The sequence below is a fragment of the Anas platyrhynchos genome, chromosome 14, assembly GCF_047663525.1.
Source record: "Anas platyrhynchos isolate ZD024472 breed Pekin duck chromosome 14, IASCAAS_PekinDuck_T2T, whole genome shotgun sequence".
NCBI classification, from domain to species: domain Eukaryota; kingdom Metazoa; phylum Chordata; class Aves; order Anseriformes; family Anatidae; genus Anas; species Anas platyrhynchos.
The window spans coordinates 2,459,362-2,486,304 of NC_092600.1; the positions used below are offsets into that span (position 1 = coordinate 2,459,362).

At 44.0% G+C, this 26,943-nt stretch overlaps 1 protein-coding gene and 1 long non-coding RNA gene across 5 annotated transcripts in view; both read right to left on the reverse strand.

Annotated features, from left to right (window-relative positions):
- Nucleotides 1–26,943, reverse strand: part of FSTL4 (follistatin like 4) — a 207,954-nt gene that overhangs the window by 165,024 nt on the left and 15,987 nt on the right. For all 4 annotated transcript variants that reach the window (XM_072023219.1, XM_027468512.3, XM_027468511.3 and 1 more), the window contains exon 3: nucleotides 26,181–26,214. In XM_072023219.1, the coding sequence (XP_071879320.1) occupies nucleotides 26,181–26,214 (34 nt within the window). The remainder of the gene's footprint in view (nucleotides 1–26,180; nucleotides 26,215–26,943) is intronic.
- Nucleotides 24,223–25,051, reverse strand: LOC139998649 (uncharacterized). Its single transcript, XR_011803341.1, has 2 exons — nucleotides 24,709–25,051; nucleotides 24,223–24,588 (listed from the first exon to the last, which is right to left on the reverse strand). It is a non-coding gene; the product is annotated as an uncharacterized lncRNA (long non-coding RNA).

A 26,943-nucleotide genomic window follows, 5' to 3' on the forward strand; every position in this document is an offset into this window, starting at 1 on the left:
CAAAGTATACACTGAAGAATACAAAGAAAAGCCCTTGGCCTGATGCTGCTGTTCTCCACGAGACAGGAGTTTGCACGTGCCAGGAGCTGCCCACAAGCAAAAATGTTGTTCACGGAGCTATTGCGAGGTGTGGGGCAGCAGTGATTTTTGTATCTTCTGGAAGGGTTTTAAATCAGGGTAGTCCTCAAACGTTGATGGGTATGAATGTTCCTCGTTGCTGGCGCAGACTGGTTCTACAACAGGGGCTGCACTTGCAGGATGAGAATTTAATCTGGTCCTGAATCAACTCCAGCAGTGGGAGCATCAGCTAACATGCCAATAACATCTGCTTCTTTGGGAATCTACAACTTCAGGAAATAATGCATTCACCCCACTTCTCCAGATCCCCTTCTTCTCGGTTGAACTGAAGTGACAAATTACATCCAAAAAGGGAACTTTAATGAACAGAAGTGAACTTCTAATGAAGGCAGTATCGATAAAACGTCAAGCACAGGGGCTCTGCTCCCAACTCATTTAAATAGACGAGGAGGGAGACACGAGTAGTTGCCTGCCTGGCAGGGTCCTGCACGCCTTATGTCCAAAAAAATAGGGAGAACAGGAAGGATGAGTCCAGTCCCCACAGAACATAAAATAGAAGGAACAGAAAAAACATGGTCAAACCATGCAAATGCAGCAGTGCTGCTCTGTGTCATTCGAAGTGCCATTTATGCTGTTACACACGGGGACCTGCAGTGAAGGATTTTCGTGTACTTTTATCACAAAGCACACTTCAAGAGACAAGGCTTTTAATGGCCTCTGGTTTCATCTGCCTGCACAGTGTACTTGGTGTTCTAACCTCCACTCCTCTCCACCTCACTGTGTGGAGAACGTCCTCCAAAAGCACAAAGCTGGCACTCACCGACGGGCTCAGTTCAGGGCTCTGACATCTCCCATGAATGCTAACTCCTACTACCTGTTCAGTATGTAAGAAATGTGGGGGTTTGATGGTGTGAACATGACTGCTGACCAGACACAGGCTTCTTGTAAATTAAGCATGGGTCTAGAGTGAAAAGAGAAGCAGCAGAGAAGCCTCAAGGTGCTGTCTGTGTTGTGCCAGGCAGGTGTGTTCATAGTTGGACTCGGTTGTGTGTCCTGAGCAGCTCCCCCATGGTGACACCACGAGCAACAGGGTACCAACAGCTTGTCTGATGGAAAACTGGAATCCAAGCATGATCAACTAGATTGCCCTTGAAAAATAATTATTAAAAAAAAAAAAAAAAGGATACAAAAAGGGTGAGGGAATCTAAATGGGGCAACAGAAGAGCAGTTCAGCAGTTTCACGTGGTGGGGACAAGAAATACACTCTCTACTGCAGCACAGCAGGACACAGCCTTCAGCAAAATTCAGCCACTGGGCTGATTTTATTGACTATTCAAAAGTTTGTCTCTGGCAGGCACTGCATCCTAGACAAGGTCTCGTCCCCATGACGAAGGCAGAATCGTCCCCTTTTCTGGATCTAGCAATTACGACATAAAGCGGGAGACTGGAATAGAACAATAGCAGCAGATCAATTAACATGTATTTTGACATTTTTACTGAAAATACCAAAAAGAGAAAAGAAACAATTCACAGAAAAGGATTCACTACTACCAAGATCATAACAGTTTGACATCTGTGACAACGCACTCATCAATCCCTCAGATACGAACTGTGTTCCCATCTCATGGAGTTGTGGGGATTTGCCAGCTTTCTCTTTTCTTGCTATGTTCTGACTGAAAGTAAGGACAACAGCCCTGACTGAGAGGCAAGATATTATGGCACTTGGATGTCCTTGAATCAATTTGAAAGCATTCACAGAGGTACTGCAACATTTATCAAAAGGACACTGTTATAGATGCATTTTAGAGTCTTAACTATTTGGTCTGCCAACACATTAATTTTCTGTTTTCGTTGGCAATGTCGTGATGTTTACAACACTTCTTCATTCAGTCTAATTAAATGTCTCCCATCATATTTACTCCAATCACACCTTATTTAGAGATCAGAGAATAAATAGTTGAGTTTTGTTATTTATGATGATGTTTAGTTTTACTATAACCTCATCATATGATGTATTTTACAGCCTTCTGTCTTCCAAATGATTGAACGTAACTGCTGCAGTATTATAGATCAAGTAAAATTAATATCCCCTTTTATTTCGGATCCTTTTTATTAACCATCATGTTTTAAAGTTATAATCAAGCCGCCATACAAATGCAAAACTTACCCTGACTTTAATCACCTGTTCTGTGCTTAAGGAAAAAAAAAAAGCTGGTCTTGATCAAGAGAAGCACACCTAGGCATCTAAATGAGAAGTCTCTTTGTATGCACAGCACTGTCAGGCTGAGTTTCAAGAAGGATATTACGAGTGTAAATCTGCCTCCAGCCTGCATGTGTTCAGCTCTGATGGGAACGAGGATGGAGGAGCAGTCCCTGGGCAGCACCAGGACTGCCCGCCGTCCTCCAGCCACCACGGCCGTGCCCTCCCTGCCACATCAGGGCAGTGCCTTGCTTCCCTCTGCTCTCATACACAAACCATGACACTCGTATTTGAATCACCTGAGAAAAGGAATGAGAAAAAATGCCTGCAGAAGAGATCCAAAAAGCCTGGAAAACACTACACGGAGCACGGCACTGCTCTGCTCCTTCTCCTTCCCTCCGTCTCCTCCGCTGACCCTCACCCTGCACGGTGTCACTGAGGGCACTGCCTTGCAAGGGCTGCTTCAACGTCTGCTTCTCCTCTGATGCAGCACAGAGACTGCACTGACTGGCTGATGTGCTCACTTGATGTTGCTATTGGTTTCCAAAGTCATTATTTAAATTTCCAGCAACACCCTCGCTCCTTCCGCAAGGCGTTCAGATGCTCGGAGGAGCTGAAGCCATTGATTTCAAATGCTCTTGATGGAAATCAAGAGCAAAGAGAGAGGCATAACAGGAGTTCCTCTGTTTCAAGTAGTGCTATCATGGAATCACTTCACACAGTGTATGCACTCCTACATTTCTAACTTGGAAATGATTTGAAAGGGATTCTGGAGAAGTGAATGGGCTCCATGTGGAGCTGCAGAGCTGGGCGCTGCGAGGGGAGGAAGCCCCAGCCCATGGGGCTCTGCCAGGAGAGGTGACACGGGGACATCGCTGCCAGCAACCGCTCAGGGCTGGATGCCCAGCTCTATATGGCATAAGGTCCCCTGAAGGAGGGATCACAACGCAATCAGGCTGAGCAACCGTGCCAGACCATTAAAAAAACAAAGAGCATCTCAAACCCTTCTCTATCATGGAGACCAGGGCACTCCAAGAAAAAGCAGAGACTTGGCATTTGGAATTGCAGTGTTCGAGTGCTGATCTTACAGAAGAAAGCCCCAGCTTCTCCAAGGCTGAACAAAGTCAGGGATGCTTTAGAAGACTGCAAAATAGCATTAATTATTGGTGGTTAAACATCTGAGGAGAGAGAATGTGTTAGCTGGTTCAGCTGCAGGTGTCAATGAATTCTATTAATTAAGTTTACCCTAGCAAAATAATTAAGTTTTACAAGTCTACAAAAAGGCTTTATTTTGCCAATATCTTGCTCGTGGGAGGATCATTAAAACTTTAGATACCGAGATCATAGGTTGGTTGAGACCTTGCTGTAAATTCAGCAGGTCTTACAGTGTCTTTCCAATGTGTGCAAACACCTATGAGATGTCACCTGCTCATGGTGCTCAAATTCTGTGCGAGTTTCTCCTCCTCTGTCAATGCTCTAGTTTGCAGGGCTGTAACATTTCTACCCCAGAAAAAAGACAATAAATCTGAGTGAAAATTCCCCTTCACATCATCCTTTCAAAGGGTAAGAGGGAACTCCTAGAAGATAGACTTACAGCTGCTTTCCATGATGCTTGCACCAGTGAAAACCTTTTCCAATCTTGTTACAAAACCCTTTGGCTCCTGATGCTGTACAGAGAGGGACGCAGGTTTCCATAAACCTTGAGCTTCTCTGATTGCGAGGCAAGATACATTTCTGCCCTTGGCAGGCAGCCACAGTGCTTCTTCCCTGCCCAGCAAGAACAAGGAGAAGTTTCCCATTTAGCTTGTATCTTTTAAGACTCTCTGGAGGATCCTTATTCCCAAGCAAGTCTGTTCTGCCCACTCCTCCATCCGTATCTCCTGTCTCAGACTCTGGAAACAGGAAAGCAATATCACAAGAAAAAAAAAAAACGTGTAATACTCTTTAAACATCCTATAAAAGATTGTGATTTAAGAGCCTTATGAACAGATCTAATTTAAACACACTTGGCAGGCCAGAATTGGATCACTTTTGCACAAAATGATAAATGTTCCACGATCCTTCCTCCACAGCAACCTGAGCATTTTTCAGCACAAGCTACTTCCACCACTTTCACACTTGCCTGGTCCCACTCCCACAAAGCTGCCACCCTGCTGTGGCCACATCAGCTCCATACCCCGTCTACAGCACAGCCAAGCCCAGGATTTGCACTTCTCCCGGCCTCCCCATTCCATTTTTTCAAACCCTTTCTTCCCTTTCCATTTTCATGCTATTTAACTTTTCCCCTTCTCGTTTCCCCAGTTAAATTCCTGGAATTATGGAGTGATATAACTGGGTGGCTAAACAGAGGGTAAGGCATCTGATGTCCCTGCTAGTCCCATTGCTCCTGGATGTAAAGAGAAACTATGGAACAGGAGGAGAAATAAAGCAGCAGCTCTGGAAAAAGCTATCATTCAAACGGGAAATCCAATGGCATCTTTATAGCTTACTAACTCTAATCTGACCAAGATCAAGACCATCATTAGAATGACACCTAATGATGGCCTTTATTCAAGAGAAAGAGGTGCCCTACAACTGAATTCTCTATCACCAATGCTGACTGGGGCAAATCCCACCGACTACTAGAGTAACAACAGGATGAGGGTACCAAAGATGTTCCATCACTGCACCTAACTCAGAGAAATAAAACTTTCAGTTTGTCTGAAGTTATCCACTGCTATCACACAAGACCTGCATTAAGGTGTATTAAGACATGAAAAGGATGGATTAATTCTGGACTCTTAATGTCCTTTGAGTTTTGTAAAGATCAAAATGCTGGGAAAACAGAGCTCAAAGCAATAAATCACCACTCTACCTGTCTTCTCCATTAGAGATCTCTTACCAGGAGTCCCAGAGCATCCTGATTAAACAAAGACACCCCAAGAGTGCCATCTCCAAGCATCTAGGCTAAATCCTACCTGTACCAGAATACCCGTGCAGGTATACCCGTGCTTCCTAAGCAACATGCCTAGAAGCACCACACTAACACCCCTCTGCCTTTTTCTTATGTCCATTTGCCCTGGTTCTTCTTCAAGGACTGGACTTTAAATGTCTGTGACAATGTCCCCAGGCCACAGCAACCAACGTTTCCCCCAATACTGCCAGAAGAGGGAATCTTCTCTACAAAAGTTAGGATTAGGAAGAAAGAGAGGATGAAATTAAGTCCTTACCTAGTAATTTGAAATGTAGATGTCTTGGTTTTGCCTTTACTGGGTTTTATTCTAAGGGAAAAGTCGAGATCGGTTCTTGTCACTGAACAGATCATGCCAATAGCTCCTTACTTTGAAAACCCAAAGCTGTTCTTACCAGGTAAAAACACACTGATAGCAACTTTTGACTGTTCCATTCATCTTACAAGCTGTACTGAGAAAGCACATCCTTCACGAAGCAAAATATTTCAGTCAGCGGGACCGGAGAGCTCTTTTTTCACCTCATCCCTGTGAACGAGCAGTCAGAGCTGCTGCTGGACAGCATGACCCCCTGTCAGGGCCTTCGAAGGGAATTTAGACAATTTTAGATGAAAATAGGGCAGTGTGTGTTTACTATTGCATTTCATGCAAATCATTTTATTGGGTGATTTTCTCAGTCTGGTTATTCACAAAAGGATTGTGCTAGCAAGTACCCTGGGCACCAGTATGCTCCTGCACACGCTGCCAGGGCATTTTTCAGACTGACCACGGGAAAAGCCTGTTCGTATTTTCCTTGCCATTTGAAAGGGACCATCCCAGCACAGCGCCAGGGAACACAGTGCAATCTGCCCCCAAAAGGAAGCAGAATGAATTAGAGACGAGCATAATTATGCAAACATTCACGGGAATACACAACAGCAAACAGCAGTAAGTAATCCCATAAAATCCTCCGAGAGAATGGGAAGGTTTTTCACTCTTTGAAATGCGATAATGAAAAAACAATTCCCAGATGCTCCGCCAGATGAAATCATCTTGTTTGAAAGTTTATAATTATATATGTTAAATGCACCGGTCCACTTTCAAGATTAGCGATAATGATCTTATATTTTTAATAAAGCCCCTTCACCCCTGGAGATTCAACGCGAGCGCTCCAGGCTTGCCGCAGCTCCCTCTGGCTGGAGCCACGGCATCTGCTCCGTAGGGCTGCTTGTGTCGAGAGCACCACGCCGTAGGATGGAGCGCACGGAGGATGCTCATCCAGAGAAAGAGGGGGTTACGGACCAAGCTCCCTCAGCCCTTCGCTTTTCCACACAGGAGCTCAAGGGTAGAAAAAGATGGGATGGCCGTGAGATCAGAGGCCCAAATGTCTTCAAGATGGTTATATCAGTACTCGATCACCATGCAGTAACCAGGGAAAAGCTCAAAAGGCCCTGTCCACAGGGTGCCATCGGTTAAATGTAAGCATTTTTGTTATCCCCTGGTGACCTGAGAGGCACGAAGACCTGGCAGTGGGGGCTCTACAACAAGGCCCTGTGGCCTACACTCTGCCCACGAGCCGCACGCTGTGTACCTGCCCCAAGCCCCATCAGCACCAGTGCTCTCCCAGCACCCACCAGCGCTCTCCCAGCACCCACCAGCGCTCTCCCAGCACCCACTGCTTGGTCAGACACCGCCAGGGCCCATGTCCCTGGTGGTCTGTGCAGCCCCCTGGGTACAGGCCCATTTCCTCGGCCTTTGGGCACAGCTCACCAAAACCAGAGTTATGTTTATGGCAGAAGCGCTAAGTGCAAGCCATACCCCTTTGGTATGAAGAGAAAAGCTCCTGTCCCTCCAGAAACACTCTTCAAACTGCCCTTGACCTAATTTACAAACAAGACCTTCATTTTCTGCTTTCAAGTGTAGCCCTTGAGCCTTTCTCGCAGGTAACCAGAGACGCTAGAAGAGAAGGTATTTAACCTCCTGGATATGAGGACAGAGTTCCTGAGGCTTTTCAATCATAACGAGTCAGCAGAATATAACGATAGAGAGAAAGGCTCACGAGTCATTACTGGAGATACGGCATGAAATGAGTACAAGTGAAAGAGGAAACCTCCCTTTGGTTTTAATGGGTTTGGAATTAAGCTCTTCAAAATGGAGAGCAGAGCTTAAGAGACACAGCCTGGCAGGGCTGCATTCACCACTACAGATGTTACTATCGACCATGAAAAAACCTCTGCAGCAAACATCTCATTGCTGTGACTGATGTACAGAAGTGGGAGGAGGCACTGCGATTTTTTACTACTGCATCCCTTACTTTATTCCTCCCTATAAAGACGAGCTCGAGTCACAGAAATTTTTGAGGGGGTTTGACCATCCTTAAGCATCAGCGAGTCTTCATACGCTTCCCAAAGTATCCCAACCATTCCCAGAAAGCTACGGCTTAACTTGCTGCTAACACTGAGGTCTCGAGGCTCCACATGGCATACAGCCACTCGTTCCTCATCACACAGCGTGAGGCCAAACTAATCAATAACAGGCTGTTAATGCCAATGAATTCAAACCAGCAGTTTGTTTTCAAAATGAAAAGTTACTGAAACAGAACTAAATATTGCCTGAATCAAATTAGCTGCAGAAGCAATAAATAATTAAAGCAATAAAGCAGTTCATAAATAGAGAACAATTTAATTAATTTTACCACCAGGTACAGAAATATCGATACTGCCACGAGAGAAGGGGCGCACGGGCAGGCAGAGGTACGGTGCTCTTGCCTCTGCAGCCACACACAACCAGCACAATAGCGAAATGATTGTGTGTATATAAAAATCAAATCCTAGCAGTAATGGAGTACTTTGAAAGAATAAGTAGCTGTTGAGAGCCAGATAACTGGTTCAAGCAGAGAGACACTGTGTACGTGAAATACATTTTGCAAAGCTGAGGGAGAGATAGGAAGGACAGAGCAGGATGAGTTATATGAGGCAAAATCTTCGCCAGCTCTAGATAAGGAGCTGTGCTCGTGATCTACTCGTGCCCGTGCCTCTCCATGCCCTTTCCCGTGTTCACCGTGACCGTAGACAAATCCTTAAAGGCTTCAGTTTTGTCCCAGCTCCTACAGGTGGGCAGCCAGCAGCTCACATACACACATTCTTCCTTCCTGGCTTGGTATTACAGCTACACACATCTCTTCTCTCAGCCTAAACCAAAACCTTCAGTGATGAGAAGGATCAATTGAAATGAAATACAAAACCGATGAGATTTTGCAGATAGCAGCTGTAGAGTATTGCCTCGGTGCTATGGTATTCACGAAATCTCCCTATCTTTAAAAAAAGGCGCTACAAAATATCAGGGTAACGGTTACTTTGGGCTGTTAAAAAACAGTAAAAAACATTTCAGGGAAGATAAGTGCAGACCTTGCGATCTCATCTCCCGCTCAGCGTACAGCACAGCCTTCCCCAGAGAGAGCTGAAAGAAGCCATTTCGCAGTGCGGTGCATCGCGGCGAGGCACAGAGGAAAGTCATCCGAGGCTGGTCCACACCACAGAAACATCCATCAGAAATAATTCCGCTCAGCTAAACAGAAAAGTCAGACCAACTCTGACAGCGGAGTTCTCCTACGAAGACACCTCCAGCACGTTTGGTGCTACGCGTTGCACGTGGGGAGTGCCACTGGATGGGTGCAAAGAGATCCAGAACAATAGGATATAGGTGCTGGTCCTCAAAAGCACTGAGATGCTGAATTTCATCACTTTTTTCTTTAAAATCACCCCTGATCCAGCATAGGCTCCGTAGCACCATCCCCATGAAGGCAGCCTCGCAAACCTGGCTCAAGCAGTAGACCAAACCAGGCGCTCCATAATTATTCATGGCACACCACCACGTCCCTCTGTACGTTCTGCATGATCTCCCCGGCCGTCAGCAGAACGGGAGAGCAAGCAGCTAAAGGCCAAATTTGCAAACCCAGCCAGGCACACAACTCGCACCGGTGCCACGGCAGCCAGCACAATGGGCTGGGGAGCACAGACGGCTCCGGCACAAGGCAATGCTGCAGGGGATGGGAAGGGGGCCACACTTCCTGGGGGACTTTGGGTCAGGACAGGTTTCCTGTGCTGAAGTGAGAGTGGCAGCACCCCGAGGACAGGAGCACGCTGCTGTCTTTCAGCGTGAAATGGACACCAGCACCCGCTGTGCGTGCTGGTGCTAAAACGCCTCAGCCTTCCCTTTACATTCGTTCTGATGAGCGCACCTGAGGATGTCGAGCTTTACTCTAACAATATTCAGAGTTCTTCAACAGGAAAACCACCTGCTCCAAAAGCACATGGAGGAGAAAGAGTGGAAAGCACCAATAAGCGCCAGTAAATAACTTTTCTAGAAAGCAAATCCAGCTCTTAGGTTCCGGCATCCTACAGCCACAGCCTCACCTCCACGAATGACTAATTCAAGCAAGATTTAGATCAGTACAACAGATGAGACCCAGAGTGTTTTCCTCTGAGGTATCTGGGTCTTTTCTTCTTTTTATTTTATTTTGAAACAACCCTGTCTCTCGCGTTAATTGCCACGGGACAGGACTTACATCTTCCTGACCCTCCTGTGCCTCCTGTCAGCATTTCCTTCCCAGCATCATGCGGGCTCTCTGGCAGCCTTCTCATTCTGCTGCTCCTCCTCTTTCAAAAAGGCTCCAATTCAACTTGCCCTTAGCCAATAAATTTACAAGAAAGCCTGAAAGCTCTTCCTAAAAAGACTTGAAGAATGGCCTTCTCTGCCCGCCTGCACGTGATGCAGTATTGCAGCGTCAGCCCGGCAGGACCAGCATTTTGAAGGGCTGGGATCTGTAGGAAGCAGAGCACAGCCTGGGTCAGACCCAACCTCCTCCAGCATCACTGACGTGTGCCAGGACAGACAACACAAGGCCAGAAATAAACAGCTATGGTTTTGATTTTCATTAGGTTCCCCAAAAAACCCGATGTCTCCATATGATTAACATTGAATATCGGACGGCATCGGGCGGGCTTCAGTCTGAGGAAGGAGGAACCACACCAGGAGAGGAGCTCTGCTGGGTGAGGGACAGAGGAGCACGGCAGGCAGCTGCCCTTGCCCAGTGCCCTGCGCCCAGGTCCCCAACCTGTGAGTATTTTTAGCAGCTCGCTGTGATCTGTCACTGACTCAGTGTCATCTCCTGAACTTAGTCAGAAAGCTGTCGCCTGCCAGCGCAGGGTATTTTGCTGGCACACACGCACACAGTTTCTCTAACAGCTTTATTTTAAAGATACCAAAATACTTTCCCCACCCCACGCAATGTTTCTAAGTTTACTGCGTGTTATCCCCACTTCGCACATGAGAAAGGTTACGTGCTGCGATAAAGATAATACAGTGGCTTTTAGGATAAAAAGGCCACATTCAAAATAAACTCAACATGAAACTGAAATCCATCCAAGAACATACACGCAGTCAAAATAAAGATACAAGAAATTCCTGCTAATTCCTGTTATTTTCAAAACTGTGTAAATAGGAGTTGAATTATTTTTGAATCCCAGAGATTTCAGCTAGAGTTATGAGGCTCTGAACAGCCAAGATACATTTCAGGGTCTCCAACCTGAAGACCAAGGGTAGGGTTTAGTTATTGGTTACAGCCTGACCTGATGATGCAACTTACCGATCAAATAAATAACACAAATCCAGTAAATCCACATCCAGCTAATGGGGGACAAAGAGTCGGAGTTATGTGTAATGGAGGCACCAGCATCTCCAAAGCGGTGCCTGGATTCCCACTTACAACTTGTATCAGATCAATGGATATTACTTTCCCTTTAAACTTGCCTCCCTGAAATCATGACAAAGGCACAAAATAGCAACCAAATGAGGTTTGCACACAGAGAAAGTAAAGCGTACCAAATCACTCAGGCTAATATAGCTCCAGGAATCAATAGGAGTATTTTTAGCCACCCTCATAAATCTCTGCTTTGCTTCTGCTCCTGGAAGCACCAGAACAGATGAAGTCTCTCAGGCACCAAGAGTCAAATCCATGGCACTTTGGCTTGCTTCTGCAAAAGCCACCACGACACCGCTGGACACAGTGTGCTAGGGAGAGGGGCACAGCTCACATCCTTCAGAGCACCAACCACTTTTCTGGGCTCTTAATCTTAAAAACAAAATGCAAACACTGGGGAAAAAAAAAATCACAGAAGAAGCGACAATTACAGGGAAAACACAAAAAGCTACACTGCAGTTTTGGAGGGTAATCTGCTACTTCAGTGTCTTGCCTTTTTTTTGCATGCTGTTTTAATTACTTGGAGCTCATCAGAGCCATTCGGGCTGGATGGGGGAGGCTGACAGAGTGCCCCAGCAGGCAGCGATGAGCTGCGGCGCGCTCAGGCTGAACCCTAACCGGGACCTGAAGGATTCCCCACTGCTCTGTAGGGACAGGCACGACAGGCTTACACGGGACTGACATTTGTGCTAGCATTATGAAGTTAAATATTATGATAATTAGCTTTCAGTAGATTTTATCTTGAAAATTGTCTCAGCTCTGGTGATGTTAGCATTGCAGTGAGTCATGTTTTTACACGCTTTTTCCTATCAGCAGATGCAGAAGAAAATCTTAAGGGAAAAAAATACCTAAGAACATGGCTGAAGAAGTGATTATTACTTTTTAACTTCTTCTACCAGAATTAATTCTGATTAAATCCTGAGTGAGGTCCCGGGAGGAGGTGCAGGCAGAGAATTGTGGCTACCACCCCGGTGCCAGCTGGCAGCGCTGCCCAGCCTGGCCGCACGCCCTGTGCCTGCGGGCACAGAGCTGCATCCACAAACGTTGCATCACCCACGGCCAAATGCATCGCCGCCTGAGGATCTGCTCCCTGAATTTTCATTTCTGACAGCCTCTCAGATAGGAGCCAGCTCCAGGAGGAATATTACTCCCGTCTGCTGACACAGACCCCATGCTACAGCCCGGTCACCCAGCTGCAGCCCCCCGCCAGCATCCACGCTCCTCACCCACAGATGGAACCCCAGCCCCATGCCCTAGAAGACAGCAGGATCTTGCCACTCAACCCTAGCAGACAGCCACTGGTCCCCACACCGCCAGCAGAAAGAAAATCCAAAATATCACACCTAAATGCTAAAGCATAAGGGAAATAAAGCGCCAAGTAGAAATCTGCTGCGGTCTCAGTTCTGGTGACGTCCCACCATGACAGTGCTCCCCCAAAGCCTTGGCTGCCAGATCTGAGTATTTTCTGAAGTCCTACAGTTAAACACTCCTCATCAAAACTGTCTTCTTTTTTTTTTTTTTTTTTTCACCCAAAAAGGAAAGATTAAAAATAACAGACAAGGGAGATAAGGAAGGGAGACTTGAAAGTCATTTTTATCATAATAGCTGGCAAACACACATAATTAGATTCTGATAGCGAGGAAAGAAAGCAGACTGTGTTTACAGCAACTTTAAATCAGCAAGTTCTGTTCAAGAATAAAGAGCTGGAATCCGCTATCTGACGATTGCCATTAACGTTCTAGACCTGACAAACTGCTCCCGTGCTCAACCATTTCCCCGGCTTCCTCCTATCTCGGTTGGCCTAACAAAAGATATTTCTTCTCCCTACAAGCCTTGGCTTTCATATCCTAGTATCCAATAAATTATGGGCAGAGAGAACACAGATTTCTATCTTAATTTTAAAAGGAAAATTTGTGTGTCCTCTCCAAGGACTAACTGAATCCTATTAAAAGAAACTCAACCTTTTGCTTTTAGAGAGCTTTCCCAGTAGCTCCTCGGTACATCCATGGAAACCTGAGATCCTTCTGCCATATAGGATGCCTTAAGGGAAAATGACGGTGCCATTGGTGGCACCAGGAATCTTTCCAGGAACTAAAAAAGAATACTAGCATAGGTGATAAGTAATTAAAAAAATAATAGCATAGGCGGTATTTATGGAAAATAACTCAGTTATCTTTACAGCAGCATTTGTAGCAACAACTAATGAGGAATTTGCTTTGCTACAGATATAAACAATGTTGAGCTTCATCTTTGTAAAGAAACAGAAGCCAAACTCATCCTTTCTCATTGGAAATTAATTAAAAAGTTGGACTTTGTTGTATTTGTCAGCACGGGTCCCAGCTTTAAAAGCTATTAGTTCTATTAATTCCATCTTATTCTTGCTTATAAGGAATTTAGCTACAGCTAGGGGGTGGCTTTACAAATTACACATTGCCAATGAGATTTTGCAAGGGTGAGCTAAAACTTTTTTTCTCTCTTTTTCTTTCCCCCATAGCTGCAAACACAACAGAGCATTTCTGACCAGCTATATTGAACTCCGCAGATACCTGGCACCCTTGGAGCTACCAAGGACACAGTCTCTGTGTCTTGCCCTGGAGGTGGCTGGCCACCATGGGCTCACCAGGCTTCAGGACAGCCAGAAGGACCTCATCCCGGGAGCCCTGCCTAACGCAGGGGTCTGCAGAGAAAAGCTCTCGTTCCAAAGCTGCAGAGGAAATGCCAGCAAAGAAGTGCTTGCTTGTGGGAAGAAAAAAGATTTAACGTCTAAATTAAGTGCACTGCGCCTAGTTCCCTCTGACAGAGCGGCTGGATGTTCACAGCTGTCCTGTTGGAGCTACCTCTCCCCAGAGAGCCGCTGCCGTCGGCAGCAGCAATGGGGACACACACGGCCCCGCTCCCCTCCGTCCTCTCCTGTTCTGAGTCAGCTTCCCAAAAGCGACTGCTGCTGCTTTGACAGAAGTCCTGCTTTCCCACGGGAATACGCTGAAAGAATGAGCGATAGGCTTGGTTTAAGGAAGGTCTGGAACTTACTGCTGCAAAACCACGCACGTAAAATGAGAACTCTGAAAAGGGGAGGGCGCTGCCCGAGTGCTGAGACAATATTACATACAAAGGAAAACGAGTTGGGTACTTTTATTGCTTTTCATCGGGTTCCTGTTGTTAAATGAATACAATAAAGTGTGTTTGCTATGTCATTCATTCTGCTAATTGCCATACATACAGCTGAAAACAATGCTTCATGTTTTCCAAATAAACAGAAAACCAAAACTCCAGCAAAAGGCACTGCTCAGGCAGCCGGGCAGGGGCAGCAAGCAGAGCTGTTCTCACGACGAGGTCAGATTCTCAGCCTCCAGTGAGCAAACATCACCTCGTGAAATAATCACACAGCTCCTACCTGCTGGAAAGGGAGCGGGGTGAGAGAAGAGACGGAGGGCTGCGATTATTACTTCTGTTTTAAAATACTGGAGGTGCTCAGGTAAAGACACCTGGAAAACGATGGGGTTGTCTAATCAGATGCAATGCAGCTGTGATAAATAAACAGGCCCTGATGAACGAACAATCTTCCTTTGAAGGCTGAATCACAATCCTGAGACACAGATCAGCAAGGGTTTGCTCTGATGATGCTGTTTATGTTGTGCGAACACTAAAAGGTGGCGAAGAGTCATTTTCGGCATTGTCTCACGTTCAAAGAGAAATCTTTTTGAAGTTCACTCAAAGCCCGGTTACTTCCCCAGCACTTCCACACTTCCCAGAGATGCATTAGGATGTCCCAGTGGCAATTACAAACTCTGGGATTTAATGAAATGATCACTTAGCAATGCCTCTAATCCAGCTGTGTGAATACATTTCAAGATGTCATCCAAATGCAAACCTCCAAGCTTTGTGGGAGACATTTATTATATTTCCAAAAGGAAAAGAGAGGACTTTCTGTTGTCTCTGCCCCTTCACTGCTACCTTCATGTGAGGTTTTCTTCTAATTAAGATGCTGCTTTGTACTGAGAGCACTCAGGGCTTCAGGGATAATTTACTGTACCTGTATGTGCTTGGACTTATGCCCCATGCTGGGACTCACAGCGAGGAGCTGCTCCTCACTGGTTTCAGACTAACAGACCACAGTAAGCCGACACAGCTCTACATCCATTCAACTTTTTGCAGCCCAGGATGGCCAGCTTACCCTGCCACAGCAGCAGAAATTGCTTTGTTTTTATAACAAGCCTTCTCCCAGACTTTTCCATGATCCTGGATGCTGTGCACTACTCGAGCTCCCAGCCTCGAGAACCCAGCACACTTTTCCAGCCAGCCTTATCAGCATTCAGTGGAGCAGAGAGACAGTGAGCTCTCCCACTGGACAGCCCCCTCCATGGGCTCATCCAGAATTTAGCCCAATTATCAGCTTCTGCTGCTGAGGTTCACTGTTTGAAGCATTATTGTATAGCTAGGATAATACACTGCATTCATGAGGGTTTTCTATGTGTCACACAGACATTTTATTGCTGAACACTTCCCTCGCTGTAGAGACACTGCCCAAATCCTGACTCCTGCATGCTGGGCACGTCCCATCAGCATCCTCCCCAGCCCAGGGTGCAGAAACACCCACCTCATGCCCAGCAGTACCTCTCTTCTCCTTGCAGCAAGCCTTCGTGTTCACAAACCCTTGTTTCTCCATGCAAACGTCTCTGGTGATGGATCATCCCTCACTGACACGGGTACCAACAGAGTCAGACGTGCTGATAACAGCTGAGAGGCTGCACAGGGCTGCTTCCAATTTCTGGCTTCGCTGACTCTTATCCCAGGGAGTAAAGTTTGCCATGATGTTGATTCTGCTAAATGTGCTTGATGAACTTATGTACTTAATGGGCAATAAGGAAGAGTTGAAACTAAACAGGACTTTTATAGAATTTAAGAAAAACTAACAATTTTAGGAGAGTAAATAGGGGGGAAGAAGAACGAATACTAAATAAAAGAAAAAGAAAAACAAAAACAAAACAGAAAACTTAGAAAGAATAGTAAAAAAAAAAATCTAACAAGTAATTCTGAGAAAAAAATTTGTTGTTTAAAACATTCAAATATGAAAAGCAAAGAACAAACGTTATAGGCAGTTCACATCAAAGAATTTCAATGGCAGAAGCAAAACAAATAGATGAAGGGTCATTGCATACTATTGTCACCTGCTTTGTAGTTGCAATGAGAAGCTAAATTGAAATCGTGTAAGAAGTGACATTTGTAAAGACTTCCAATTCTGCAGATGGAAAGCATGACACTTTTTTCCCTTGTACTTTTTATTTTCCAAGCAAGAGCGTAACGTTATGCTATTATATAAAGGTGGATATCATCTATGGCCTTCCTACCAACTATTTCACACAACAAACCCCAGGAACGGACGTTTACTGACAACCCAGCAGAGCTGGGCCAATGTGCTGAACAAACTTAAAAGCCAGGCTCCAATTTACCCTTTTGAAGGAAGAGGCTTTGAAATTCATAGGCCCTATAGGTCCAGCATCACTTTTCACACATATTAATTTCATTCTGGTAAAATACGGAACTTGATGAATTCCACAGTAAGTGCCCGATGGTTTTATATTCGATTAGAAAGTGCAGCTGGGCAGGGATTCAGCCCTGCCGAATGGCACATCTTTGGGGGCACTTTAGCACACAGAAGGTAGAAGTTCAGCAGAAGAAAGGCACATTTTAACCTCACAAAACTGAACGATAGGCAGTGACAATAAGACATACCACTTGGAAAGGAGAAGGAGAAGAGGACAAGATATGAGAACCACACTCATGCTAAATGCACACGGTGCCTGTCCCTTCTACTCCATCCCACAAGGAAAGAACTAGCAATGGTTATGCTGCCTTACAGCGATATGCAAAACAATGAACTGCTCTAATATTCTCCTAAAGATCTCATCAAACAATAAACAAGCAGCATGGCATGGATAAATAACTACTGCCTCGTGACAAACAAGGAAATATTTATGGAAGGCTATTAAACTTGGATTACTTATCTCAGACTGGAGCACTTTCAGAATCGCCAATCAGCTCTGCTGACTAAATACATATTTACAAATGCTTTAACTGTTTTATTTACCCAACGGATCAAAATGGCTTATTCATTCTATTCTGGTTCTATTTTGGTCTACCAAGTACAGTAAATGTGCTGTTAGGTGCATAATAAAACCCCTTCAGAGAAGTAATTGCATTACCTTACACACACTAGATTTTTCTCTCCCAAACACCGAGAACAACTGGACCATTTTACAGACTCATAACTTCCTATTAAAAATATACTGACACTAATCACCGAGCTGAAGTCTTGCTTAGAAATGTAATGTCTGAAAGGAACTTTTACCACTTGCAGCAGAACCCTCTCAAAAGCCGCTTATTTAAGCACTGTGTTTGCTACAGCAGCACCCAGGGTCTTGGCTATGGCACCAACCCCCCGGCACAGGTCACTCTCCACCCGTGGGCTTTGGTGACGATTTGTTGGTGCCCTGACAAAGTTAGGCAGCCCCAGGAGAAAATACAAGGGCAGTATCAGCACCTTCCCTGCTGAAAACCCCACTGCTCCAGCTCACACCACCCAGGCTGATGCTCAACACCCATCACAGATGAAGGCCCCAAGCACCTGGCTACAAGTGCCTGAACTACGAGAGCGTGAAGAGGGCAATTTGTGTCTTAGTTTATCTCATACTTGGGCAGTAAGTTAAAGCACTAAAAGTATTAACTTAATTGTTCTGCCTTATGGTAAAAGCTCAGTTCGGGAAGAAATGGCATATTGAAACCTAGTAAGTCTGTAATTGAAAACATACCATGTCCTTACACATTAAGCAGCCCAGCAGCGCATTTAAAATCGTGACTCAAAAACCTGATTAAGCTCATAAGCGATGCTGGACTTTGGGCTTTCTGGCTGGAAGTCTGCAGAGTTGCTTATTTTGTTAATTTCTGAGACATGCTGGAGAAGCTGACTTGTTGAAGAATATTTACACACTACACTCTACTGCCTTTATCAGAAACATCTGCTGCCAGTTTTTATTTAACCCTTACAATAGAGCCTTTTTTAACTGCTGCTCTGGAATATTAAGGTTTCCAACAAATTTGCGCCTTTTAGTGTTGTGTGCAAGCAGTGTACACCCTCTCATTATGGGGAGAGACTTCCATACCCTGCAATACTCTGTGCATGAACAGCATTTGACTTCCAATAATTCACCAGCAGATCTGGGCAGCCGGGGAGGCCCCAGCTGTCTGGGGGTCAGCCAACATGACTCCCATCCACAACAAGGGCAGGAAGAAGGATCCAGGGAATTACAGGCCTGCCGTTCTGACCTCGGTACCCGAGGAGGTTACAGAGCAGATCTTTTTTAGTGTCAGCACACAGAGGACAAGTGGGTGATAAGATGCAGCCAGCATCGGTCCATGAAGGGCAGGCCCCGACTGACTGATGCGATCACCTTCTGTGACAAGGTGACCCACTTAGTACGTGAGGGAGACACTGTGGATGTTGGTGGCCTGGATTTTAGTAAGGAATTTGGTGTTGTTTCTGCAGTATTTTCCTGTAGAAACACAGCTTTAGCCAGGTGTCCAGGTTACAGGGTGAAGAACTGGCTGGCAGGGCCCAAATAATCCCCATGACCAGGCCTGGGGCCAGCCGGCCTCCAGAAGCACTCCTCGGGGCTCAGGATGGGGCCAGTTTTGTTTCACATTTCCATCAGCAAGCTGGATGAGGGGATCAAGTGCACCCACAATCAGTTTGTGGATGATACCAAGCTAGGCAGGACTCTTGAGCCATGTGAGGAAAGTGCTGCTGAGGGTCCCAGATAGGCAAAAATCAATGGTATGAGTCCAAACGTTGACACTGTACAAGGATAAGCACAGGGTATCTGAGACATGTGGCATGGCCCTACAGGGCATGTTTTAATGACAGAACTCAGAAGGTCATTTTGATGGTTACACTTGGTCTTGAAGGTCATTCACAACCCGCACAATTCCACACTTTTAGCATAATTACGTGAAATATTTATTTCTCACATGAATAGCAACACACCACCCAGAACAACAGCCAACATACATGGAAAAATCTCACTTTGAATTTCAACCTGGCTGCTGCTAGAGATGTTTAAATCAACACAGACTGTTTGTCTGAAAATCTATCCCTCTCTTAAGGTCAAGTTGTCTTAAAAGACCAGTGTAAGCCTGCCATGCTCTGAGGGTCAGGTTGAGAAGAAAAGTGCTTCCAGAGGGGGGAAGATGCAGCCAAGACAAGGTGTGTAATTCATACTGGTATCTTATAAAGGAGCGATTAGTGTAATTGGAAGAAACAGAGAGGCTAGTGGAGCAAAGGGATGCTAGGGGACTGAAAAATGTTTAGTTAGTTATCTCTCGGGGAAAGACAGGCAATTTAGAGGCTGTGGAGCACAGAGATTATCAGATGAAAAAAATAAAAAGAGGGAGAGAGACCCATGAAATAAAACTAATCTATTAAGTCTTCATCCAAATTGAGGGTTGAAGGTGACCAGGAGGCCAATCCATCTCAGTTGGGAAGGAGCAAGCAACACCACCAGCACAGCCCCACGACATCTCCAGACAGCTCTTCTGCTGGGGGGCCCACGGGGTGCCCCTACATGCTGTGCTGGGGGCACTGGGCAGACTCTGCAGAAGCATCCCAAAAGGAGTGGCACTTGGCATTTTCCAAGAGAGGAAAAAGAAAAAAAAAAGACCACCCTCCCTTTAGCTCCAGGAAATATGATCATTTTTCTTGTGAGGTTTCTAAATAGCATCCAACCTGGACGGCAAATGCCTCCTGCTCATCAATTCACGTTGTGTTTCCTGCTGCTTCCTGAGCATGGAGGTATCTTTTTTGCATGCTTTTGACTTAAAATTCTTATGTAGCCTGAAGCTAGAAGTTTGTTCAAGTAAATTCTGCTTTGATGTTAACTGTTCCGAGAAGCTTGGTTGATCTGCATCTTTTTCTCCTCCTTTTTCTAGTAAATTTCCTCTGCATGAAAAGAGATCAAACTTGACCGATACCCCAGCTGTTCCCCACATTAGGGACTAGGATGGCTTCAGTGGTGTGACAGGGATGAGCAGGGCTGCAATGGGCAGAACAGTGACCACCAGCACAACAGGCTCATCCTGCTGCCAAACCAGCACTGTTCATTCTACATTCAGATGGAAAAAACAGATGCCTTCAGGCACATCCAGCCTCAAAACTCTATATGGGGATTATGAAGAACAGCAGTATGGAACACATATATGTATGTTTTCCTGCATCTCCCTCTAAATCCTCACAAAGTTAATCTGGCTTAACTCCATTTTTTGCTTCTCCCCATCCAAGCAGCTGAAGCCTGGCCACTACCCTAAGCTTGCCTTCAAGCTCCTTCTCCTGTGCTACTGGTAACAGCTGCCTGGTTTCCTGCTGCTCAAGTTTTTGCTGCAGCTCCTTTGGGAGCATCAATCTGCAGCTCTAGCAAAGCCAAATACTATATTTACTTACCCAACATTCATGCCCACTCTGCTATGAGCAGAATTTATTCCTTCTGCCCTAAAGTACTTCAAAATAGTAACTGATGTATCAATTTACAACAGTTTTAATCCTGCAAAGCTCTTCTGCTTCCAGCAGTAAGACAGTTGGGCATGCAATGGCTTTCCTACATTTACTGGCAAAGTTAGGCTAAACTATAGCTGCACTTGCATTTTCAGAAGTAACCCACATGAATGAAAAAACAGTAATTTGGGAGCAAAACATGACCAGCAGATCAGCACTGCTTCGTTGAGACAACTCGAGCTCCCTGCCTGAACTGCAATTCCCCACTCGTGTTGGCAGCCACACATCCTTGTCCAGAGCTCCACGTGTGTGCACAGTACCAACTGCATGGTGAGACTGCCGAGGAGCATATCTATTACTGTTTAATTTACTGCACCTACCACATCAACAAATGAGTTTATCATCATGGGTTCTTCCCTACCTACATGGTTTTACTCCCTCTGTTAACTTCTGTCACCTAGAACCACAAAATATATCTAATTATAATTAAACGCCGTTGCTGATATGTGGGAGTGAACAACTTTGCCCACTCTCCACCCCTAATTTGGATTAGCCTGCCTCTACAATAAAATACAAGCTGAAAAATGTTTTGAGCAGTTTCTTGGAAAGATTTTTACCCTCATTTCTATCTATTCTCTTGCCGACGCTGCAAAAGTAGGTATCATGTATGTGAAGAATGATCAGGTGGGATTCAATGTTACAAAATGTACAAAAATGCTGAGGGACTGCAGTTTAAGCTTAGAAAAACAGGAGCTTAACATTAATACGCTGACCTAAATATCCATATCCAGTCAGATTTCCATTCATTGAAAACATTCTCTCGATTTTTCAGGGCATATAAAAATTTCTACAAAAATTAAAAGAACAGATGGATGAAGACATGAATCTTTGCTTAAAGCAAAGAGTAATTTTAAAAATCAGCACAATAAACAAGGAAATTATTCTTACTTGTGATCCTACAAAACAGGTATTTTTTAACATAGCCTTTCCTCTGAACATCTGAAGCACGTCCCAAAGCTAAAGCTGGCATGTTTCTGAACGTGCCAATTTTATATGCATGTAGCATACACATACAACCGTGCACATTTGTGTAGTGTCATGTAATCTGGACGTCATTTGGATAGCCCAACAGCCACAATCATAGGAGCACAGCTGTTTCTAAAGAGCAGTGCAGTACAGTCATGGTTACTGATTTGCCAGGGGATGTTAAGGTACAAAAACAAGTTTATTGGACTCTAGCAATACAAAAAGAACAATGGCATAGAAAATTAATAGGTGATTTACTACAGTAGTAATTACAGTTGATCACTTCATTGTGTTCCTGAAGGGTCTGAGGAGAGAAATTTGCCATTCCTGCCAAGTTTTGAGAGCCTTTCATCTTCCATGGAGAGGAGGAAATTTGAAATGTGCAGAAGGAAAGGACAAAGTCAATAGAATTTCTAAAGGGCATTACTGTTTTATAACCATGAGTTGTTTTTTCATCTAGGGCATAACAACCAACGTCAAGTGGCAAGCAATGAAATATTCCTTAAGCTGTTGGCTGGATCTTCCACCACTGCTAACTGATGCAGCTCCAGAGCTTTCAGTAAAACCACGGCAACTTGGGTGTGCTCTGTTCTCTTGTTCAGCATTGTGATTAGTAAACTCACTACAATGATGAGGATCGTGTATCATTAATAAACACAAAAAAATACAATAGGACTTCCACAATACAGAGCTTGTGAATGCTTCAAAGAAAAGGCTTTATCCTTTTAATGCTAAACAGATAGTTTGTATTTTTATGGTAGTTTGATGTCATCTGTCTGAATAAATTTGGAGTTGCAACTCATTTAAGATTATATGGACAAACAGAGTGGAAGCAATCTGCTTGAACATTTCTTGGCTGAATGGTTTAAAAAGCAACTTTTGACACTAATTTGTTGAATGGATGATTGTGAGCAACAAAAACAAATTAAAAGTTAAGTGTTTCAGCTAGATCCTCAGCTAATAAAAAGCACTGGTGGTCCATTAAATTGTGTGGCTTTGCTCATTTGTGTCTGCTGAATATCTGCCTCTCTACTTAATGTGACTATCCATACACTTAGCCATACAGTTATACTCTGCCTACACTTCATTCTTAGTACTGAGCATCTTTTATTCCTGCACTTCCAACAGCAGCAGGAGCATTTGTCAGCTCCAGAAGTCACAGAATTAGTCCTTATGTGCTTGGAATTGTCAGGACTGCCACCAGAGACCCCTTCTGCTGCACGTGTAGAATTTGATAGATATGAATGTGCATGGCCTTTACATGCTTAAATTCTGTGATCCTTAATTTACAGGAACAGATGAGCATCATATGTTCATCTATACTCATTACATAGTAAAAAACTCACTCATCTTTGAAATGAAGTCCTGCCGCTGTCAAGCCAAATGCTCACAGGCTTTCCCTTCGGAGCTTAGTCTAGCACTTCTGAGTTGCTGTAAGCCTTTTAGCCTCCCTGTTCTCCGCTGCATGCTGTTCTCTTTCCTTTCCACTGAATACATGTTGTGTCAACCCAGTCAGCACAAATTGCTGCATTTCCTGACACCGTGTTCCTATTTGCTGTGTCCAACCTGTTCTCTTGCACCTCTGCACTGCCCTATGCTGGATGGCTGATGTAAAAACACAAGTTAACATGCTAACACCTAAAACCAGAGAGCTGTACACCCAGACACGCCCAGCCAGGTCAAATCCCACTCATCTTCAATGAAGGGAGCTCATCTGCTCAACACACACTCACTGGGGTGCCAGCAGATACTAAGGGAGACAAAAACAATCTAGAAAACAAACATCACAGAAGCCAATACTGCATCCTCTCTGCAAGAGCTGCATGGGGTGTGGTTGTATAAACATATGGAGTAAATAATGGAAAAGTATTTTGATAGAAATGGAATAAGAAAGAAATGGTTGGTTGGAAAAAAAGGTCCGCCTCCTCTAACTTGCCCCCTGATTTGAGTTTAGAAGAGTAATAAAAAAAATGGTGTTCAAATCCTGTGCTTATTTACCACATGCTGGTTTCTTGTTTTTCCTTTTAAACCCAGCATCACAAAATCTGGTGCCTCATAACATGTTCTGTTTTCCATTACAGGAGTATAATGCGGATGTAAACTGCAGTGGGTTATGTTTGAAAGCAAAATTTTGACTTAATGGGATTAAACTGAATATAGGAAAAGTGTTGTTGCAGCTTCTAATCAACTACCAGAATGAGTTTTTTTGTTTTGTTTTCAGTTCACAGAGCATCTTTAGTCTAAAAGGATAATATTCAAACACCAGCTAGGCAGCCCAGGAACAAAACAGCTCTGCAGCCATTGCCACTTAAATTCAGAAAGAAATCAGTCTTCATACATCACAGTGGAAGATGGCTGCCAGCTGCAGTCAGGGAGGCATCTCCCCTCTGTACCACAGCAATTAAAAGATCATGTAATTACTGTTCATCTAGCGCCCACGGAAGTCAAAGGAAACCATTCATCGACTGTAATGGGCTTTGGAGCAGCTTCAAAATTTCTCCAGCATTTGCAGTCCTGACGCTGGAAACCAAATGCATCCCAGTTTAACTAGGCTCATCCACAGCTAGGAGTGTTTTCACATCTTTCTTTCATCTAATAGAAACACAGCCCTGTAAGCCCAGGCACAACTGACCATCAGCGTCAATTAAATGGACTATTTGTTGAAGGAAATAAGTACAGTGAGTCAGTGTTTACACATGGACCATTCAACAATCCAGGCTTTTTTTTTCCTTTGAAAGAAACAAACTTCAATCTAACAAAATCAAACCTTTTGTCCAAAAGAGAAAAAAGAAATTCTGAAGAGTGTCAGCCAGGATTGCCCCTTGCTTCAGCAAAAATTTTTAATTACTCTTGCTCATCCATGACTACAGGATAAAAGAAAACAGAGCATGCTTGCTACATGTTCTCTTTCGTGGTAGTTTGTTAGATATTTTTAAGTTTCATTTTTCAACTTTTTCCAAATTCAACTCTTCCACCTGGGACAAGGAATAATCTTCTTCCTCTTTTCCAAAAAGAAACTCTCCACCCTTTAACCTCTTCCAGTCCACTCTGGTTTCTTTAGGAAAAAAATATTATCCATACAAAAGTTACCATTCTACAGAAAAAAAACAGAAAAAAACAGATCGTGCCATGTAACAATTTAAATCCTTTTGTGTGCATAAACATTTTTACTCACCTGAAATGCTTTTCTTGCCTGAAGTGGTACCTGCTCTGCAAACATTTTAATACTCATCAGGCTTCTGAAGGAGGCTTTTGTTGAATTATTTCATAGGAACTACTGAGGACCAACTCCACAGAGGGAGATCCTTAGTCATTGCTGAATGTGCCCAGACAGCTTGGTGAATCCACAGCTTTTAGTGACCAACATGTATTTACCACGTTAGCATTTCCTTCTTCACTTCCAAGTAGTCCTCAGCCCTTCAAACACCTGATTTTCTGAAGTAACATTTTCAAAGCACCTTCATAACCCATAAACTCAGACTTACTTTCAAAAATTGCTGCTTGAATTCCTAGAAATTCTGGTTACCTTCATTCAGAAGCAAGCTCTGAAGCTCCAAATCACGTCTGAAGTCAGAGTTCTTTTGCAAAGTTTTGTTCATTAAACCCATTTACACCAGCACAAGACTGGACTCAATCTGCATCAATAATGAATTGCACCACACACTGCACAGCTAGAACAATGTCTTGACACCTGTGAGGAAGAAATGTTCTTTGCATCTCAGAGCCACTTTAACAACCAATGATTCCTCCTCAGTTTAACATTGATAGAGCTCTGATAAAATGGGGTTTCTTCCCTAGAAAAAATGGAAGTTTAGACAAACTCATGCATGCTGGAAATCTAAGCTAACCAGATTTTGCCTTTGCAACAACTGTATGTTTAAATTGTTCAAGTCCTTCTGCTGTCTCACTCTCACTGAGCAATAAAGCTCCTGTCTAGAGACCTGTGTTCACAGAAAAAAAAAAAAAAAAACAAAAAAAAAAACACAGAAAAGCCAAGGGATTATTTGCCCAGACGACAAGAAGACAGAGGACCTGACCTTTCTATATACACAATAAAACAATGGTAGTTAAAAGCTCTTTACATTATACAGAGACAGATGAGGCAAACAACTGCATGATCTGGAAAACATCTGCTAAACAAAATCAAAATTAATGATAACCAGAATGAGCTCTGTGATGGCCCATACTCACCCAGCTGCCAGGAATCATCAGTGAGCTGCTCACAGCAGCAATTAGTTACTAATGCAGAAGTTTGCAGGGGCAGGACCTGTGCTCAGAGCACCTGCACAACTTGTGTTCAACACTGCTATGCCCTGGAGTGGATTTGCAGCACACTGATGGATGGAAAGACTTCTCAGCCTTTTTCTCTCTAAAATGTTCCAGGGTCAGAGCTTAGATCACACCAGCACCCAAACTTTGACTTGCATGCCCAAGCTTGTAATGCCATTCCACTCTGAAAAAGCAACTTTTCATTGAAATAAATCTACAAGTTGCTACACCAAGATCTGTCAGGTGAGTGTTAGGAGGCAGTCTTTGAAACCTGGCAGCAGTATGCTTTTTCAAGTCTGTAAACTCATGTTTGTTTTAAGAAGTCACTGTAAGAATACTCAACACCAACAAGCACATTGAAAGAAAAATTCCTCCTACCTTTTCTTCTTGTGACTTCAAACCTTCCAGATTCCTACAACGAGAAAGAGAATTTTTGTGGCTTGTTGTTTTTTTTGGAAAAAATACAAGAATTGTTCAAAGGCAGCATGAACAGAAACCCCTAAAAGCATTAGTCATTGTCACAGAGATGCATCTATGAAGCTCTGCACAATAACTGAGTAATTACAAGTATACATTTCAGTTTGTCCATAAATATTTAATGGATTAATATATCACCTGAAGTGATTCATCATTCCACAACAGGTTACATGGTAGAGCGCAGTATCTTACTTTAAATGGATTTTTTTCTATTGTTAAATGGAAACAGCTATAAGGGGTTTTATTATTAATATAGCAAGAGTTTGGAATTGAGGGAGAAGGAGCAGTTGTGGGTCTTTTTAGCAGAGACTGTCGTGAGTACCTGAATAATTTCAGAATAATCAGACTACTCATGCTCATTTCAATATTTGCACAGCCACATTATCTGCCCTGTTTCTTGCAAAGCATCACTACCACCTCCAGTCAGAAAACTTTAAAAAACACATCGCTTAGAGTCTCAAAGGGCACTGCATTCCCAGACAACACTATCTACTTACACCAATGGTGAGACTCCAAAGGAATAAATATTTAATTCCAAGCGGGAAAGTTATTTATGGATTAATTACTAATGCTTATAATTTCTACCATCCCAGTTATTTCTTACAACCAGTAGTGAAGATAAAGGAATCTCAGAGGCCTCTAGAGGACCGCCCCACACACCACT